The 19,410-nt window shown below is 45.0% G+C and overlaps 1 protein-coding gene across 1 annotated transcript in view; it reads right to left on the minus strand.

The window, feature by feature from the left end:
- Window positions 1–19,410, minus strand: part of actn3b (actinin alpha 3b) — a 32,431-nt gene that overhangs the window by 9,491 nt on the left and 3,530 nt on the right. Inside the window, exons 3-5 of the mRNA XM_076724439.1 lie at window positions 18,416–18,587; window positions 1,378–1,492; window positions 667–786 (exon numbers count right to left, since the gene is read on the minus strand). Of these exons, the coding sequence (XP_076580554.1) occupies window positions 667–786; window positions 1,378–1,492; window positions 18,416–18,550 (370 nt within the window). The 5' untranslated portion in view covers window positions 18,551–18,587. The remainder of the gene's footprint in view (window positions 1–666; window positions 787–1,377; window positions 1,493–18,415; window positions 18,588–19,410) is intronic.

A 19,410-nucleotide genomic window follows, 5' to 3' on the forward strand; every position in this document is an offset into this window, starting at 1 on the left:
AATTTCACTCGGCCTGAAGGCTCAAAAGGAATCCAGCAATTAGACTGAGGAAAATCAAAGTCACACAGAAACACACTGAGGCGAACTTGTCAGTCTGAGCAGGTTTTACCCTGCCGAGCGTTTAGTCGGTTTAACCTCAGAGAGTCGGGCAGACGTGCGAGATCCTCGCTGTTCAAAACTCCAGTTCAGTTATTACCGTTGTTGTTTTTCCCCTTTAACTGTTTGTTTTTATCTCCTGTAACTCTTCTGTCATCTTTAACAAGCTGCTGTTTCCCTGCACTTAAAAAAAAGCTTTAAGTGATGAGCAGATTTTTTTGAATTATTTAACATAAATTTCAATCAACAAAAAGGCAAAAAAAGGTGCTTTCACACAGCTTTGAATATGCAGCATGTGAAGTAAAATACTTCAGCATGAATTAAAACACTCGTGTCTTGCAGCTAATTCTTGGTCTTTGTTGCCAGTTGGGGGATCCGTAGTTTACTTTCCTGTCACTGCCAACTCATCTGAATTCTCCTGACGTGCTGAACTTCAGCAGCCATCTGGTGCTCAGAAACAGGTCCAAGAAATGCAAATAATAGGTGACCTTGGCATATTAATTAAAAGAGATGGAAATAGGTGGCAGAGGGAGGGAAACAGCGGAGGTCTCTGGTGAAAGCGGGACTCACCCTCAGCACCAATAGACACCAGTTTGACCCCCTTGCTGCAGATGAAGTCCAGGGCTTTGTTCACGTTGGCGATCTTGTGGAAACGCATCTTGCCTTTGTCGGGTTTGGGCAGCCTCTCGCCTGAAAGACAAGATTTGATGATAGATGAGTTGATTTGATAATAGATTAATCGCCGAGCAAACATGTCCTGCAGCTTCTGAAATGTGAGGATTTGCTGAGTTTCTCCGTTTCATATCTGAGGACGTCGCCTTCTGCTATGAAAAATAATAGTTTCTACAATTTTCTGGCATTTTATAGGCCAAACAACTCAAAACTTCACCTCCAAATACCTGTTGGTTTTGTCAATAAATGGAATATAACTGACTTTTCTTCACCTGTGTTGCTTCAAAGTGTCTCTGAGATTATGCTAATGAGCGAAATGCTACCATCACTGAGAGGAGCGGTGGCTGAAATGACGACGGACAAAAAAAGGATGTATGTCTTATTAAGTCATTAAATCTAAAATGATCCTTCAAGAGCATCAGCTCATAGAAACGTGTCTCTTATCCTCAAAGAAAGCACCAAAGGGAGCGACAGAAACCTGATTGTTTTCCATCTTGAAGAGTTTCCAAACAGCATCACATCATGGTTGGATACAGTATCTCATCCACAATGAGCCAGTAAATGACCAACGAATGTGTGTGTGTGTGTGTCCTCCAGTGTGAGATCCACCTGATATGACCTCCAGCAGCAGCATGAGTTTGAGGCCATTTCTGAAATCCTCTTCAATGTTCTCGATCTGTGTCCCGGCCTTCCTCAAGTGGGAGTTACACCAAGCTGTGAAGGTCTGAGAGAGGGAGAGCAGAGGAGGTTACCTGTCTGTCCCCCATCCCACCGTCTGACAAGTGCTTCCACAGACACTGACAGCAAGCACAGTAACCACACACACACACACACACACACACACACACACACACACACACACACACACACACACACAGCTTGATGTTCATCTTCTGTGAGCAGGGTCAAATCTGCTTAGCGAGACCTGAACCGTCCACTTTAGTTTGTGACCTTGTTGTTACTGTGGCTGCTGACGGTGAGAGCGCGCACACACACACACACACACACACACACACACACACACACACACACACACACACACACTCTCTGAGACATTTATGTCCGTCTGACGGCCACTGTTGACTCAACAGTCCTGAAGCACGTTGAAACTTGTGCTTTATATTATTATTATCCGGTTAGAAAATCAAACGCTGCAACATCACAGGAGTGAAATGCATTTACTCGTCGATTAGAGTAAATATATCACAAAAAGGGGGGAAAAAAAGATGAAAGAAAAATGTGCGCGTGAATAATTTATTCGCAAAATGAATAAATTATTTGTGGAAATCTGGTGCGGTCTGTCCAGCTCCTGTAACAAGTAACAACCCTTCACAGCCATTTATCAAGCAAATGTACTTTTACTACGTATTTTCTACTTCAAGCCTCTTGGATGTTTTCCCCTGTTTTAAATTCAGTGTAAATTAAATATCTCTGTGGATTCAGAAAACATTAACAGTATTTGAAGATTTTACCTTGGAAAATTTTCTATTTTTCACTATTTTATGTGATTTTAAAGACTGGTTAATCAGAAAATTCATACCGATTTATCAATGATAAACTGAATAGCCGTTGGGTGCAGCCCTCCATGGAGTTCATGGGCAGCACTACTGAAGCCTCACCAAAACGCTCATGAAATTATGATGCAGAAGCTTTTTGGGAAATTTCTTGGCTTGCTGATTTTTATTTGCTTGCAATACCTACAAGTTCACAGATGAGAGGCGGCCATAGCCCCGTCGCTCGTCTCCCTCCCGATGCCGACACACTCAGCATCACAGCTGCGTCGCCTCAAGCCACCAGCTTACATCTGAGTCTGAAAAAAACATGTGCAAGCGGCACCGCCGGCCTTGAAATTTGCATCCGATTGGCATTTTGGTGGCAAACGGAGAGCGCATGGTGCACAGGTGGATAGCGGTGCACAAGCAGGCGGGAGGTTCATTCAAACGTTAGAACGTCACCGGAAAATAAATGACTTCAACCAAACGCTGCTCAGTCAGTACATATGTTCAAATCAGCACCGGAAACACATTTTAACGTGGTTAAAGCAGGACTGCAGCGGTCTGCATTGATCTCATACGTTAATATGAGCCACTCTCACAGTGCGTGTTGTTGAAAAGCTTCTTCCGACAGTTCAGTAAATCCCTGCAGCAGTATGAAGGCAGCAGGGAGGGTATGTAAATAACTCTGCAGCCTCTGATTCGAGAGCTGCCACGTGAGCGCACACGGGTATCCGCTGTGTTTCCCTCCATTAAATAATGCTCAAATGGCTGCTACAGAAAAACCACACACACATCAGCGTTCTGCCCGTTAATGCAGGAGATGCTGGATTAATCCTGTGTATCGTCACCGCCTTTTCAAGCTATTCTTTCATTATCTATTGTGCTAATTAACTGTTTACCAGGTCATTTCAGTACAGTGTGATCAGTCTATTAGAGTTACAAACGCTAAGCCTGGAGGATACTTGCGATAAAGTCCTGTATTTGGTCTGTGTTGTGTCAAGCATTTTGCAAGAGTAGGTGCTTCGTCTCTCAAAAGCCAGATCTCACATGTTGGAACCCAAACTGCTCATTAGGTGACACTGCTGTGTATAATGGGCCGAATACAGACAGTGATGTAAATGGCTCTCAGCCGCTGAGTGCTTGCTTTCGGTCTGTCTGGAAAATCGCCTAATGGCATCGGAGGCTCGCGTCAGGGACAGTTCAATTGGCTCCATCAGGCCATTCAATCAATCGCTGAATGGTGTTTTGAGAGGCTTTCATGGTGTTTAGCTTCGAATGTGAACATGGGATGTGTGTGTTCAGACGGTGCGCTCGGGCTGCTACTGTAGAGCCAAAACTTTGACGGGGTTTGGAGGTTGTGTGGGTGCAGAAGCAGAATAAGTACATGAGCTGAATAACTAACTACAGATGATCGCGTGGGCAGAGTGAGGAGAGAAAGACTGAGCCGAGACAGAGCGAGAGAGAGATGTATAAATTAGCAATGAAACAGGGTTTGTGCTCAGCAGGTGAGAGCATAAATTTTCCATTTCAGCAGAGCGCATTAAACAATCTAGAAATCAAAATGTACACGTCCTTGTACAGTGCGTGGGCGTGAGCTGACATCCACGTGTGCTTCCACGTCTATCGCCGCGCACCCCGCGTCCACACGGGTGAACGGAGAGGCAAAGCAGCACAGACAGACGGAGAGGAGACGGGGAGGGAAAAGAAACCAGAGAGAAACCACGCGAGTGACTCAGTGGGAGAGGAGAGGAAGAGGAGAAACAGAGTGCACAACGCAGAGAGACACCTCACAGCTCTATGTGCACGGAGAGCTGAAACCATTATCTGATGAACTGATCAAAAGACAGCTGACAGACCCCGAATACGACATTGTTCCGCCTTCTAAATCCTGCTGATTTTCTGCTTTTCTCTGTCAATTCAAGATGACATTTCTTGATACTTTGAGATGTTACGGACCGATTAAGTGAGGTAGTACAAGCTGAGGTAATTAGCTGAGGTACGAGAGCACCACCACGGTGCTCAAATGTGTTAAAAGTAAAAGGCCGTGACGTGCGCAGGGAGCTACAGGTGCTCTTTCCATCATGTAATCTCGACTCGCCATCTTTGTATTAACATTTGCACAGCAGCGGAGCGCAACCCTGGCTCCGTAAACGCTGGGACGCCGCAAAAAACAATCAATGACAATCACTTCTGATGCAATTACTCCACTGCATTTGAGTGGAATACTGCTCCTAATATTGTACTTCATTTATGTGACACCAGTGCTTACTGCGCAGAGGAGTATTTTATACAGACACACGATCGTCTTATAAAATGTCTTATTATAGATTAAACTACGTAATGTGCATAAACTAGTACCAAGCGACTCCACTTCAAGCAGCCATAACGTTAAGATAACTCTCCTATATAAAGACAACAAAAAACACTGTAATCAGATATACAGACGTATAATAAAAACAAATAAAAACGCTCAAGTACAATCTGTCACACCTGCAGCTGCTGGACTTTTACTTGGAATGAAGTATTCTCATATTGTGGTATTGGTACTTTGACTTCTGAGCACTTGTTTTACGAGTGGCTCGCTGGAACGCGCTAAATCACATTTTCTTTCACAAACTTTGCACATCGTTCGGACAGACAAATCCGGCGTCCCTCCTGTGAGGCATTACTCGACTCCAACTCAATTTCAGAATTTGAGGGCCAAAGAAAAACAGTCGTAGGAAGAGAAAGAGAGAGGCAGCGAAGTGGAGAAGTGAGAGGAGTGACAGGAATGCCCAGGCCCTGGTGTAATTTGATGTAAGGGTCTGGAGAGGAGAGGAGGCCGCCTGTCCAACCGGCCGGGGTCCCAGCAGGTGCTTGTCTCCTTTGCCATGCATGACCAAATTTAGACAGACTCCTAATCCAGCACACGCGGGCCACCAGGCCGAGCCGGAGAGGAGACGAGAAGGTGTGCGAAGGAGGAGGCGGGGAGCCGAAGGAGGAGGGGGAGGGTGGGGGCTAAATTAGGTAGAGGAGGAGGAGAAAAGACTGAGGAGCAGAGGGGTGGGGGGGGGTGGAGGAGGGCTAAATCGGGTTGCTATGGGACACCACCGGACAGCTGAGAAGGCAGGATTCCTGAGGTGAACTGTAAGGGGGTCCAAGATGCAGAGAAAGGAGGAGGAGGAGGAGGAGGAGGAGGAGGAGGAGGAGAAGGGGAGGAAGGAATGGATTGAAGAATACGCCAGTGTATAAAATAATCACTTGAGAGAGTGTGGGTAAGATGAGAGGGGTGACACCTCGGCAACATCAAAGGACAGCTGTTAGAAGCTCAACCGGCGGTAACTGGAATCAACGAGTCAATTAACCTCATAATAACTGACATAATGCAGAATTCATTAAATCCAAAGTGCTTAGCGGAGCACCGCGGGATTAAAAAAAAAACAAAAAAACAATTACCTGCCATACGTGTGACGGCTAAATCTATTATTTCTGTTCCTCTGTTAGCTCACCCCTCGGGTCTGTTTTAATGCCTGTGGTTGTCTGCAGGCATGAAGTCACCCTCCATGCTGGAATCACCCCCCCCCTCCGCTCCTCTGTCTCTCCACACCTGTCGGTCTGCCCTGGCTCAGCCCGGCCGGGGCCTTTTTACAGGTCCTTCTTGTAAAATGAGGTCACGGTAGTCCTGCTGAATGCCTGTCATACCTACGCCCACCCCCCCCTCCAACCACCCCCAAGGGGAATCAGGGCTGCTGACCCTCAATACAGCTGACACGTACATACACGCATGTTCCTACACGCACACACATCCCTCTTCCCATTTGTACAAGCTCGGAGCTCTTAATAATGTCAACCAGCTCGGCTGTCCATCAAAGAGCTGACGCAACCGCGGCGCCGCCTGGAGTTACCGCTGCTGGCCTCAGAGGGGCGCCAATGAGCAAGATACACTCTGAGCAGACCCGTTCAGCATCCGCACAGCTGAGCCCTGCTGTCGCCTGGTTTGGTGGAAAATAGTAATATTATGCACCGAAGAGGCAAACGCTGCCTTGTGATGTGATTCTCCATTATTACAAAGAATATAAGTGGAAGATCCAGGTGTGTTAAATACACCTTGATGCCAATTAAACAACATCTTTCTTCATGACATCATGACTACATCACTTCCTGGTCGGACGGCGGCTGCCTGGGATTGTCCTGTGTTTACCTGTGACATAACTCTCACGACTCACTGACCATCGTCCTGACTTGCTGCTGTGTCAAAGGAATGTACCTCCTGCCCACTGCGGTGCTACACACACACACACACACACACACACACACACACACACACACACACACACACACACACACACACACACACTTCAGCTGACCTGATTATTAGCCCAGAGTGAGTGTTACTCCTGCTACGTCAAGGCGCTGTTTACACTTACACAGCTCAGTTTCTCTGTCTCGGCCAATCCTCGACCCAGAAATAAAACATCAGACTTCACCCTTCTGGATATTTGCATGAACCTGCAGGACGGCCTTCGTTTCCACCTGACCTCTTTGTAATTGTCCCTCACTGGCGGCGAGTCTTTCGCATCGAGAAGTGCGCTGATTTAATTACAGAAGTCCTCAGTAGCTGATTTCCCTAATTAGCACCTTCAATCAGGGACGGGTGATTTAATTATGGAAATATGCTGGTGTAGTGGTCGTCTGGAATGCCTGCACGCATCCATCTACAGTTCCCCATTATCTCGCACAGCTTTGCGCTCTAGTGTTTCAAGATCTGGTGCATTTCTTTTTTTTTTTACCTGTGGACACAAAGCTGCTGCACAGGGCCTGCGACGCAGAAAACAGCAAGCAGAGCTTTAAAACGGCACATGTGCACTCGTTCTTTTTTATGAAACGTTTATCGTCCATGTAAAGTGTCTTAGAGGATCATCCCGTGTGCTCGTGATGGATGAAGACAGGGCACTTTCACTGCAGCTTTAAACATTAAGCCCATAACCCCATTCTTTCAAGTGCAGTTAGTTTGAATAAAGGTCCTTCTGTAGCACTTAAATTACACAGACAGGTATATTCTTTCACTCTCGTCTTTCCATCTCTTCTGTTCTTTTGCTTTTGTTGCATATCTGCATGTACAAGTGTGTGAGAGTGGTGTGTATCTAAAAGAGTTCAAGTTAACATACAGCCAGTATAAATACAATATGCGCAGTGCAAAAATAGCCTGCCTGCAAGGTTGACATGGTCGACTCCATTCACACCTGTCCAGCACAGCTACCTTTGTCGCACACACCTGTTCAGATGTCACACACGTGCCACATAAACAAACCTCAGCCAGCTCACATGCACTCACAGTGTACACAGTAATAGCAGCAGATAAATACGTCGTGCTCCTTCGTTTGTAAGGTCACTAATAGTGACTCCGTGTGTTTGTGACGCACGAGGACACACACACAATTAAACTTGGACCAAGCAAGATCATAAACACATAAATTCACACACACAGTAAACTGTTTTCATAGGGTAGATCTATAAACCGCGATAATGATTAAGCTGTTTAATTTTAAGTTCAGTCACATGTCACAGAACCTACTTTCACACACAAACCTCCCAAATAATCTAAATCACAGCCTCAAGCCAAAACATGACGCCGCATTGTGATAAAAGCTCCATGATTCTGGACCGCCGCCACTTCAGTCCACCTGTCCGACCATAATAAGGGCATGCACGGAGAAGGAAATGTGCACCCCTCCCCCCGCAGTGAGAGAGACTGCAGCTCGCTGTCAACAAACCACAGGTCAGGAGTTATTAAACAGGCAGAGCGAAAACACAAAGGGCTCCAGTCCTCTGCACCGTTTGTGCCTGCTCGTCCTTTTTTGAAGCAACGAGAATCACCTTCACTGAAGATATCCTCAACTAAAGCGTGTGAAACATGTTTAAATGAGTCTTTTGCACCACTGTCATTGTTTCTAACAGACATGGGTCATACTGTAAATAATGTGAGATTCAAGATCATTCAGAAAAACGACCCTCATGTATGTTCTTTCTTTCTGAATATAATGCTCACGCGCTCAGTCTCATTTACAGCTGGCTGAGACGCGACCACTCTGAAAGCCTTAGCATGACGCTATGAACTGAACAAAGCTAACAAACGGCGGGAGAAGTGGAACAGGTCGCGTTCACTCGTCAGCACACAGCAGAGCGCAGGGAAAGAGGCTCATTTGCTCATCTGTCAGGGCCGTTGGATCGAACCTGCTCCGCTGCCGAGCTTCGACCGAGCCCCTCACATCAGTAACACCTCGAACGCATCAAAGTCAAACACATAAGGAACTAAATCTAACATCGATCCACCCGAGGCTTCCACAGAAAGGGTGTGTCAACGGTGTTCAACCATATACGCCAAGAACGGTTCACGAGAAAAAAAAAAAAAAAATCCCAAAACTGCTGACACGATGGTATTTTTCTACACTCGCACAAATCAGAACTGTGTGGAAAACTGTGACAGCACTCACGAAAGTCCTCCACCATAACACTCGTGACAGACTCGAACAGCCGCCGTGAAGCCGTATCAGCTCTGAGTGGACAAACAACGCTCGTCACACACAGTTCCACACAAACCAAATCTACAGTGAAGCAGGTGAAACACGGTGTAGGGCTGAATTTTATACAGCCCTACACCCTGGACCTCAAACCACTGATGTTTGATATCCTCCACACGCCGGAATAACTGCCTGCTTTATGCATTTTGTTTTCCTCGCTGACCTCGTGTCTGACATCACTGTCTTGTGTTCAGGGGTCTCTTGTGAACAACAATAGCCCTGAACTCCTCCACTGAGTTTCAACAGCCGATAAAGTAACAGGACCACGGGGGAGAGGAGTTACGACACACAACAGGTGTAGCCGACATTTAGGAGCCCCCGCCCCCCCCAAACTCCTCTCTGCTTCGCCTGTGGACTTTAAATACCCCCCCTCCCAAACGCACCAGGTGCCCTGAACTTGGGTGCCGCGGGGACGATTTGGGAAAATGACACAAGAGCCAAGAGTTGATCCCCCCCGCCCACCCAAACACACACCTCTAATAGGCCAACCTGAACTCTCCTGCCCTATGGACTCACCTCTAATCCCCTCACAATGTCAACAACCATTACAGCCATAGAAAGGAACCGCTGAGAGCAACTTCCTCTTACACTTCACGCACAGCATAAACCTTGATGGACCGTCTCTATTTCGATTAATTCGGGGTATTATAACTTCTCTGAAGCTCAAAATCTTCATTAAAATCATGTGAGCAGCAGTTTCAGGTTATACCTCAGCTGCAGTCACTCATCCAGCACCAATTTATCGCCCTCGTTTCCGCCTCTTCTCTATGGCGGATTAACAGGCTAATATCCCAGAGACCCTGCTGACAACAGGGCCGCTGCTGGCTTCCAATGCAAGGCCTGGTCCAAACCCATGGATTTAAATCTGTGTTTAGAGGATAAAAGGCCTAGGACACCTCTTCCAGTCACAGTGCATGTGTGTGTGTGTGTGTGTGTGTCAACCCTGTGCCAGATGCCAGTGAGATATACTGTAGGCACAAGGGATTTTAGCTGGTGAGACAACAGGTGGGGCAGACAACAGCCCTCCACCCTCGACCGTGAGAACAAAGCTAATGTTTTCAGCAGACAGAACGTGATATTAAGCTCCTCTCTGTCACGTAAATCCGCAACGGCTCGCTGCTGACACGTCAGACATCCCCGTGCTTAAACATCACCTGCGGCATTCGAATAACTCTATGAAGACATCTGATGTCAATTCACGGCACGCAGGCGAGCAGTTCCATCACTGCGCTCCGAGAAATAAGGTTATGACAGAAACAAAACGACTCGTGCCGCTCGGAAACACAGGAGCTGTGCCTGACAAGCCTGCGCCGCATCATCCGCAGCCCAGGTACTCCATTTATTTTCCGTCCACGGCTGCACAACAGCAAGGGGACGGCTGGCTAACCTGGTTCAGTCAGTCACTTGCTTTGACACAACCATCTGTCTGCGTTGTCATATTTAATTGCCTCGGCTCAGTGCAGGGAAACATTGTGTCCTGCTCCGCTCCATTATGCTGCCTTACATTGTGTTCCGCTGCCACATGGTTCCAGGTCACTGTGCTACCAGAATGATGATGCCTGCCAGAAATACCAGCCAAAACTTAACAATGAGCTCCTCCAGCAGTGTCTCTGCGTGTGTGTGTGTGCAGGTGTTTTCAGAAGCATCAGAAAGGCTGACAGGAATGACAGAGCAGGAGCAGTGTGGCACATCTTTCAGATTTTTGGATTTCTCTATGGTTAGAAGAAGAATGGACACGAAGGACGAGCCAGCTGATGGGAATGTCAGAGATCATTAAAATCATTCCAAGGGCATTGCCTGTACCTGATTTCATGATAATCCACCCAATGCTTATCGAGATAATTCACTCAAAACCATAAATGTCAAACTAATGGTGGCAGGGGGTCACCAGAATCATCAGGATTCATCCTCTGAGCGACCTGGACGTCAGCATTTCAGCAACATTTCATGGCGATCCCTCAAAAAGCTGCTGAGACCGACACTGCCATCGCTTCCCGCTGCTAACACGGCTAACATATGCCAATTCTGTTTAAAAACTAGAACAATTTATTAATTTCTATAATTTTTTGGTGTATAAATGCATGGAAAAGTCACTTTTCATGCCGTTGTGACTTGAGATTGTACACAACAACCCTGATTTAGTGCTTGCTGCACACACACTATCACATACAGCGTCCTTATCTTTCATTGTTCACTCTTACACCTCCATCACCTTCTTTCTTGTCGCCCCAGTCAACAGATGAATTGACTGACTGTGTGATCGATGGTGGAGAATAAAGGTGAACGTACAGGTTCATGGTTGGCTGCAGCAGCACGCAGAGTCTTTTGTCGTGTAATGAGCTCTGGACTGCGGAGACTGATAGGGCAGACATGAATTGGTGTAAGTGGTTGTGGAGGATTTATGGCGGTGCGGCTGGCCTGAGAATGAGGACGGATTGGGGGTAGGAGGAGGAGGAGGAGGAGGAGAAGGAGCAGGGGGAGGCTTGTGTCTAATTTCAGAAGGCGAGTTCTTTCTCTGAAATAGAGGTAAAACTGTCCAATCAGCTCATTCGATCTTAACGGGAACCATGGGAGACCACACGTGAAACTGATGTCAGGTTGTCTATACTAACACCGGGTTAGGGATACCTTCACTGAACCCTAACACAGCTACGCTAACTAGCATTCATTTAGCAGAAAACAGCAAGTCACTGTCGACCTTGTGATTCCACTTCTGCCTGAACTAGAGAACCACAAAAAAGGTTGTATGCTGCTCTGGTCACATGATCTGTACGTTGTGAAAGTGAGGTGACAGCAGACTGACCACTGCTGCTGCCTGCTTCCTCATTCAGGAAGTCCTGCTTTAACACCTATAACATGACTGACACGACAGCTAATGAACATCTTTGACTCTGAATTAAACAGCTCAGAATACGACAATATCTTCTGTTAATCAACTGCACAAAATCCAAACAGGACAGTGAAAGCTTCTATCAGTCATGACGTAAAACGCTTCAAGTTACATCTCAAGGTTAGACAAAGTCAGAAATGATGGCAGTGTGCTTAGATTTTGAACCGGAGCTAGCAATAATCTGTCAGAGCGCTTTGCGACTGCGGCTTCTTAAGGCATTATAAAGTACATAATGATATCTTCATGACCTCAGTCCTATTATAAGAGACCCATCATCTCAGCAGACCTCCAACTGATGACTGTAACTTCTGCTACCAGCTGCCTATAAATATCCATCGCACGCAGCCGGCATTCAGCCCGAACATTATGCATTTACTTTCATAAAGACAGGTTCAGTGTTCAGTTCGCCTCATTACTACAGGAAACCGAACGGTCGACGCGAACGTGGCTTCTCAGTCCGACACCATTAGGACCCGAGGTGACATTTTGTCGGTGTTCGGCCATGTTTCCTCTGTGTGTCATTCGCTGCTGAGGTCACAGACCTGGCATCTTGGCAGCTTTCTGCTTCCTCATAAACACAAGTCTCCATTTCCAACACCAGCACTGACCCTGACGAATAATAATAGCTAAAACTGGCATGGCTGCAGGCTCATTTGTCGAAAACACAGATTCTGCTTTATTTTTTTTTTTGGTTCAGTTTTGCTCGTCTGCACAAACACAAACCGAACATAACCGAGATGGCAGTAACTCCGCTGTCAAGCAGGCACTTTTCTCTAACCAATGCATCATTTTATTTTATTTACGGACCCACAGGATTGCTCTGATCAGATCAAGATGGCTGCTCTCACGGCCCATCAATCATCATTTCTACTTTCCCCCGGTGGATCCTGACACTGCGGTTGTATCGTGCGTCTGCTTTCTGCCATTACAACACTCTGCAAGAACTTGTCTTCAAACTGTGTCCCAGTCCTCATAACAACTCATCCACAAAACTCACCAGTAACACACGTTCATGCTGATAAAACGCCAGTGCATGAAGAATATGTAACACACACACACACACACACACACACACTCCTCAGCCCTTCCTGCGGCCTCCCAGGGCTCCTGCGCCTGCACTAAAGCAGTTTATAGAAGCCTCCCTACATGGACACGGCTTCTGGAATAGAAACTGCTATTTGATCTGACTGCAGCTCTCTCACCTCTCCACTTACGCTTAACCCTCGTACGCCTACTCTCTGCGTGTTATCACACACCACACACACAGTGCACTGGGCTAATTAATGCTATTATTTTGACACAATTCAACTGCACTAGACTTTAAAACTTTTGTGAATTGTGAAATAGTTTTGATTTTTAATGTCAAACTCAGTAGACAGTGAATTAATGCTAAACACTTGGGAGATTTTATGAAAATGATGAGTCATAATTCAATCATTTCTCAGAGATAAAGGATGAGTCGCATATATTTACACACAGGAGGGGATAACGAGGACTCCTGCCTTTTTATTTTTTTATTTCCTGCCATTTTCTTCTCACTTTTTGCTTCAGTCAAACATCTATGTAGATATACTTTAACCACTTCCAGCCCAGTGCCTCCTGTAAATCCTTAAACACATGTTAAAATGTTAAAGACTGATGTATCTGAATAATATTAAAGCATGTTTCTTGCACAGTGGTCTCATTTTAGCCACTAAAAGAAGTCTCTGTGTGCGCCACTGGTCTGGTGAGTGAAAATATGCTGAGAGATCAGCTCTACTGGGTAACTGTTCCTGCCCTGGGATCACATGACCCTGACAGAATGAATCATGGGAGGGAATCTAAAATGCCCCCCTCTCCAAAGTGCACCTTGGGATTAGGTGCTGTAGGCTGGGTGAGCTCAAACTGGGGGAGTCGGTCTAATTTCTTCACTAACGGCGTCTCTGAGCTGTCCCTCTGCTCAGTGACGAAATCTTTTCTTTCATCAACTTACATTAAAATCATGTAGTTTAGTTCTGCAAAGAGAAACCTGAGACCTGGATCGAACACATCCCATCTCAAACAAGAGATGGCGATTTATATGCTACATTATTATGCAACAGTGTGTCCCCACTGTAAAGGGAACACATGGCCAATTCATTACCACTGGTAATGTGATTTCAGTACTTTCAGTTTAACTGTTGGCTCGACGTGTAACTCAGGATCATTTCAAAAACACACACCACAGAGTCAACACAACGTCTTACACTTGGAGGGATTTGAAATCTCAGGTTTAGACAGCTTCTTCTTAATATGACATTCATAAAAAAAATGTTCTACAAGCTACGAGTACATTGCCTTCAGTGCGCATCACTGTCCATGTATTGTTTTTGTATTGTCTCACTAAACACCAGGTAGCAGGTGAGATCAATAACGCTGTCTGGCTGCTGCACTACTGGTCTGATAAGTGCAAAATGAGATTAGACAAGAATACATTCGATTACGCAGCAGCCGAGGACCTCTCATCGCCCACACAGTGGGGTATTACATTAGCTTGAGTGGATAAATATCACATTACTGAATATAACTTTGTAACACTTGGATCTGACGATCAGTCTTTTGGACACTTCATTCATTTTACACCCTGTGGAATAGAACAGGTAAAAAAAAACACTGGAAACACTTAAGATTTAGTGCAAATCTAATTTAGAAGGTGTAAAAAAAAAGGATGGAGAAATAACCAATGTGTCTCAATGCATGATGGTTACTGTTAATCCCGGGAATAAATGTTCATAATTAGACACTGCACAAAAACGACCTCTTAATCGTCCCTAATAACTGATGGATCAGTCACATCTGTTGGCATGCTTACTCGATTTACATGGTACTCACACATGAGACTGGGGGAATAATTCAATATTTTATCTCTGCATTCACCTGAAAACATTTTAAGCGACGGGCTGAACTTGAGTTTAACATTTTGTGACTTTGGTAAATATCATTATAAATCCAACAATGTAGGACGATGGACAAAAACACTTCCTCAGACAAGCCTAAGACATCTTTGTTTTTGTGGTTGTGTGGGTGTATTTATACATGTGTGAATGTATATGAAGCTCTCACCATATGGCTAATAGGCTCAGCCAATGTTGATAACCCTATGTAATGGGTATTTTTAGGTTATTGCTCACTTAAGCTACATTAGGCAGCCAGTCATTCACTTAGTTAGCAGCTGAACTCTTCAACTATGTGAAACAGAAGATGTCTTCCATCACAGTGGTGAACTTTTCTGGAGTATTGAGTTTTTCTAGTTACTTTTAATATTCCAGTGCATCACTGCACTACACCTATCAACGATCAACGATAGTGTTTCTAAGTAACGGCCACGTGTTCAGCACGACAAGTGGTGTTGTGAGCGCAGTCCTCTGCAGTGCCAGTTAATATTTAAAGAGCTATTGATCCCCTTCATAAAGATCACTACTTTCTGTAAATGTGGTCAAATAAGATAGAGTATGAGCTCTGTGAGCTGTCAGCAAAACATCTGGGTGAGGCAGACATCAATAAGCTTTGAGAGTTCATGGAAACATCTACTTCAGTCCCTGACTGGCCTGTTCGCCTCATCTCTTGAATCAGTCTGACAACCAAACTCTTCTTATTTCTAGGATTACAGCTGCTTTGAGGAAAGAATATCACCAAGACAAGATGCAGCCAAATCTCATCACTCTGTCCTGTCATATCTTATTCCAGCTGACACCCTTTGATAGACAGTATCTGGCACTATTTTTGCCAGCTCCTATCAAATAAAATTCCTGGTCCAAACCGAGCCATGAATCATTTAGTTAGCAATCTACAAGAGTGACTTCATGTTAAATATAAACCAATGTCAAGATGTACAGTTCAGTTCAGACACACATACCCAAGCACACACAATTTCTAATGTCCAGTATCAGATTCAGCATCACTGTGTGTTGACAAACACTACTGCGTCAAGTGCTGAGCAGCTTTTTCCACTGAAATTTCAAGGATAGAAGACACAACAGGTGGTGCGAGGATTTCCTTTCATATTCATTACATTACAAAATGAGGCACCGGCTATATTTATGGGCTGATATCAGCTCCTTAAGCTAGATTTTACATGCCGAGGAGAGCAGTGGAGTACGATGACCTGCTCCCCTGGGAGGTTGAGAGGTGAAGACTAAAGAGAGGGGTTTGCTTGGCTGTGTGAGGTTTTTCAAGGCCTATTGTATCACCTTACATTAAAAGATTGACAGGCGCACAAGACGAAAAAAACCACTCTCCTAACTGACAAAAAACAGAAAAACAAGACAAAGCGCGCCACAGAAAAGGAAACAGAAAAAGCAACGGGATATTTCCAAGAACGGCAGCAAGAGGAAGTGTTCGGCCTAACTAAAGAAAAGCCAGAGAAGAAGGCACGGAGGGAGGGAAGCTGGAGCCGAGCAAGTCGAAAAGTATTTTTAGGAAGATGTTTATTTGTAGGTCTGTGAAACTAACCCGGGGTGTATATCTACCAGCCTTGCCATCTCTCTCTCTGTTACCATCTGTTGAGGTCTCTCAGCCTGTCACGGTGCTCTGGCTCTACATTCTGCACTGACAGAACAATTCTGCAGATACGCTGCAAAGTACCATGTGAACATGGCAGTCAAAAATGCCGCTGCTCTGCGCTGTAATGCAGCACAATAGTGCAGATTAGGTGTTATTAGATTAGATTAGATTAGGTTGGGTTAGATTAGTGTAGATTAGATAAGATTATCTCTATGGGGGATTTGTTAAGTGGCAGCAGGAGCACTAAAATAGAACACAATAAAGAAAAATTGACATAAATTGGAATAAATACCTTAATATATTAATATACAGATGGCTGACATCAGACCAATTGATTGCCATTTTTTATAAGGAGCATGTAAATTATGACAAATTGATGTAAACAATAATAAGTGTTTGTTAGTTCACTTGTTTGAAAACAGTACAAAATCCATACCAGTGTCTGTATCGTCTGACAATTACCCAAAAAGGAGACTTTTCCCCATCCTGTGCCTCTCCTGTCCTGTCAGCTAATCAATGCTTTGGCATTTCAGACGTTTCCTCTGATAATTACTGTATATCAGAGATATGCAAAGCATGTATTTTAACTTCTTTTGACAACACTTACAGCCTTTCTGACATCACTCTCACATTTCTATAAGACTCTTCTATTCGGTTCTATTCTATACTGAAACCATAAATATCACACCAGGATCACATTAATGTTGATTTATAACCACTCCTCCATGTTGTGACTCCTGTTCAGCCAACGGTGATAACAGGAAGTGACTGAGATAGTTTCTACAGGTAAATTAATCAATATAAACTAGAAGTAACATTACTGTCTGTATTGGTAAATAAAACTTGTTTTAATATGTTATTTTTCAAAGCTACACAAGAGCTTTCAAAACGTTTTGAAGCAATATTTATGAAACTGTGGTAAGTGTTGTCAAACAGCCCCATTAGATTTAATTTATCTTTGCTAGTTCGGTGATCCGGATGTAACATTAGCTACTTAGCTAACAGGCTGCGTCTCTTGCACAATATCCAGGCCTAAAATACCATCTGTACTAACCTTAGTATCAGAAAGTTTAATACTCAGAAATAGTTAGAAGTCAACAGTGCCTCTAAAACGTGTTTAATTATCTATCTGAAGTCTATTTTCGGCTTGGGCTCCAGTATTTCCATGGCGGAGGACGCGAACTCTGGCTAGCTTAGCAAGCAGCTAAACTACCGTTAAGCTAACTCAGCAGGGATGATACGTATCTTTACGCTTAACTGAAATGTTGGGGGAGCAATTTTGTGTGTGAAGGGGACGTTTTCACAAATGTTAAAACCGCATTAACCTTTGCTGAGGTTGTTTCTGTCAAAGTTTTGCGGCGGCACACGTCACCTGCGTCAGCTGACTTCAGCTCATTACTCGCGCGCACCTCTCCATCTCGTCCCCCACGAGGCAAGGCCAGCTGGTCGCCAAGGCAACGGCTGGCCTCGTCATCCGGACAAGCTTAGTATGTCTGACGACTTCAGGCTAAAAAAAAAAGTCTGTTTTACAGATCTTTCTGTTGTTGCTTGTATTTACAAACCATTACATTTAGTTTTCAATAATAACGTGAAAACATTTCTCTCTCTCTTTGTTTTTTTTGGTATTTAATGTTAAATTAAGTTACACTCAGACCTTATCTCGGCCTAAGCGGGTAAAACTGACATAAATCAAAATGACTGCAGGTAAGATTCCCTCTCTTCATTTCACATCTCCGTCTGAATTCAGCGCGTTTTATACCCGTTCCACGTTAGCTTTAAACGCTGATAAACGCATCTGTATTTTTTAAGTCATGATTCAAATGTAGTCGAAAGACAGGGGAGGGTGGTTTTATATTTAGACAGCCGTCGCAAGGCAATCGGGGGTAACTGAAAGACAACACTGAGAAAGTTCCACGGCCTAAAATATCTGCCCACACAGCTTCCAGCAGGGCTGAAGTGCCAGGTGTGAGGACAGCTATAAGGCGCAGATGACCACTTTCATGTTGGGCTGTTTTAGACTTTACACAATTAGGGAGAGGCCAGTGATTCCGACACTATACAGTTTGTCATGTTAAACTGCATAAAAAGCCATCGATTGGTTGTGTGAGGGCATGGGTTAAGCTGTGCGTAATTACGCACGGCGGCACAAGCGCAGCCCGCTGCTCAGTCTCCAAACCTACCTTCCTCTGCTGCTTCTCCCAGGCAGGATCCAGCAGCAGGTCCCTGTCCCAGTCGTCCTCTTGGGTCATGTACGCCTCTTCATGGTGGATCGTGTAGGAGTTGCTGTAAGTCATTTGGGTTTCGACAGCTGTCATCGTGCGCCTCTGTTTGGACTTCTCACGTCCCCCTCAGCTTACAGTAAGAAAAAAAAATAATAATCAGCAATAGAAACGACGACGAGGCCGTGAGGGCAAGAACCTCCTTGAGACGAGGGGTCTCGCGTTCGGGGGGAGAGAGACAGTTAGGGGCTGCAGAGACCAGACTCCACTGGTGCGAGGTGCCTATGCGGAGGTGGTGCTCCCACTACCAGAAGACCCTGCGGGCCGTTGCTCCTTTCCTGGTCAAAAGTGGCACACGTGACCGCACCCCAATAAGTATGGGAACCGACAGCTTGGGTATCAGGTTCTGACCCTAAAAAGGCGTAAAAGGCGGGGTAGCCTCCTGCGGGCAGGGTTAACGGACCTGTGAGTGGTGTGGAGGGATGTCATTCACGCCCCCTCGCACCAGAGAGGTTTTTATGGCCTGTGCAATGCACCTGTTGCTGTTAGTGATCCTCAATGGCAAACCCAGGCCTCTGTCGTTTCAGCCTGCCTCTGCCAGAAAACTCAAAGAAAATCAACGAAATTAATCTCAGATTCTTAAAAATAAATAAATAAATAAATAAAAATCAGTCATTTAAGAAATCTTAGAAAGCCCCCCTGAGCATGCAGCTCTCTGGCAGTCCAGGCAAAGTATCCCTGGGCCTATTCAAGAGCTGCGAAGACTGACAGCATCTCAAACCATCTACCAGGCTGCAGGTAAATGCATAGTTTATACTGTTTATTTTCTATCATACTGAAAGATATTTAACAGTCTGTAAGGCAATATTCATTACCTTCTGCATCAGCTGCCCCAGTACAGAATTCCAATTAGAATAAAAGAGATTCAGGCACTTTTCTGAAAAAAATTATAATTT

Source organism: Chaetodon auriga, chromosome 24 (assembly GCF_051107435.1).
Source record: "Chaetodon auriga isolate fChaAug3 chromosome 24, fChaAug3.hap1, whole genome shotgun sequence".
Classification (NCBI taxonomy): domain Eukaryota; kingdom Metazoa; phylum Chordata; class Actinopteri; order Chaetodontiformes; family Chaetodontidae; genus Chaetodon; species Chaetodon auriga.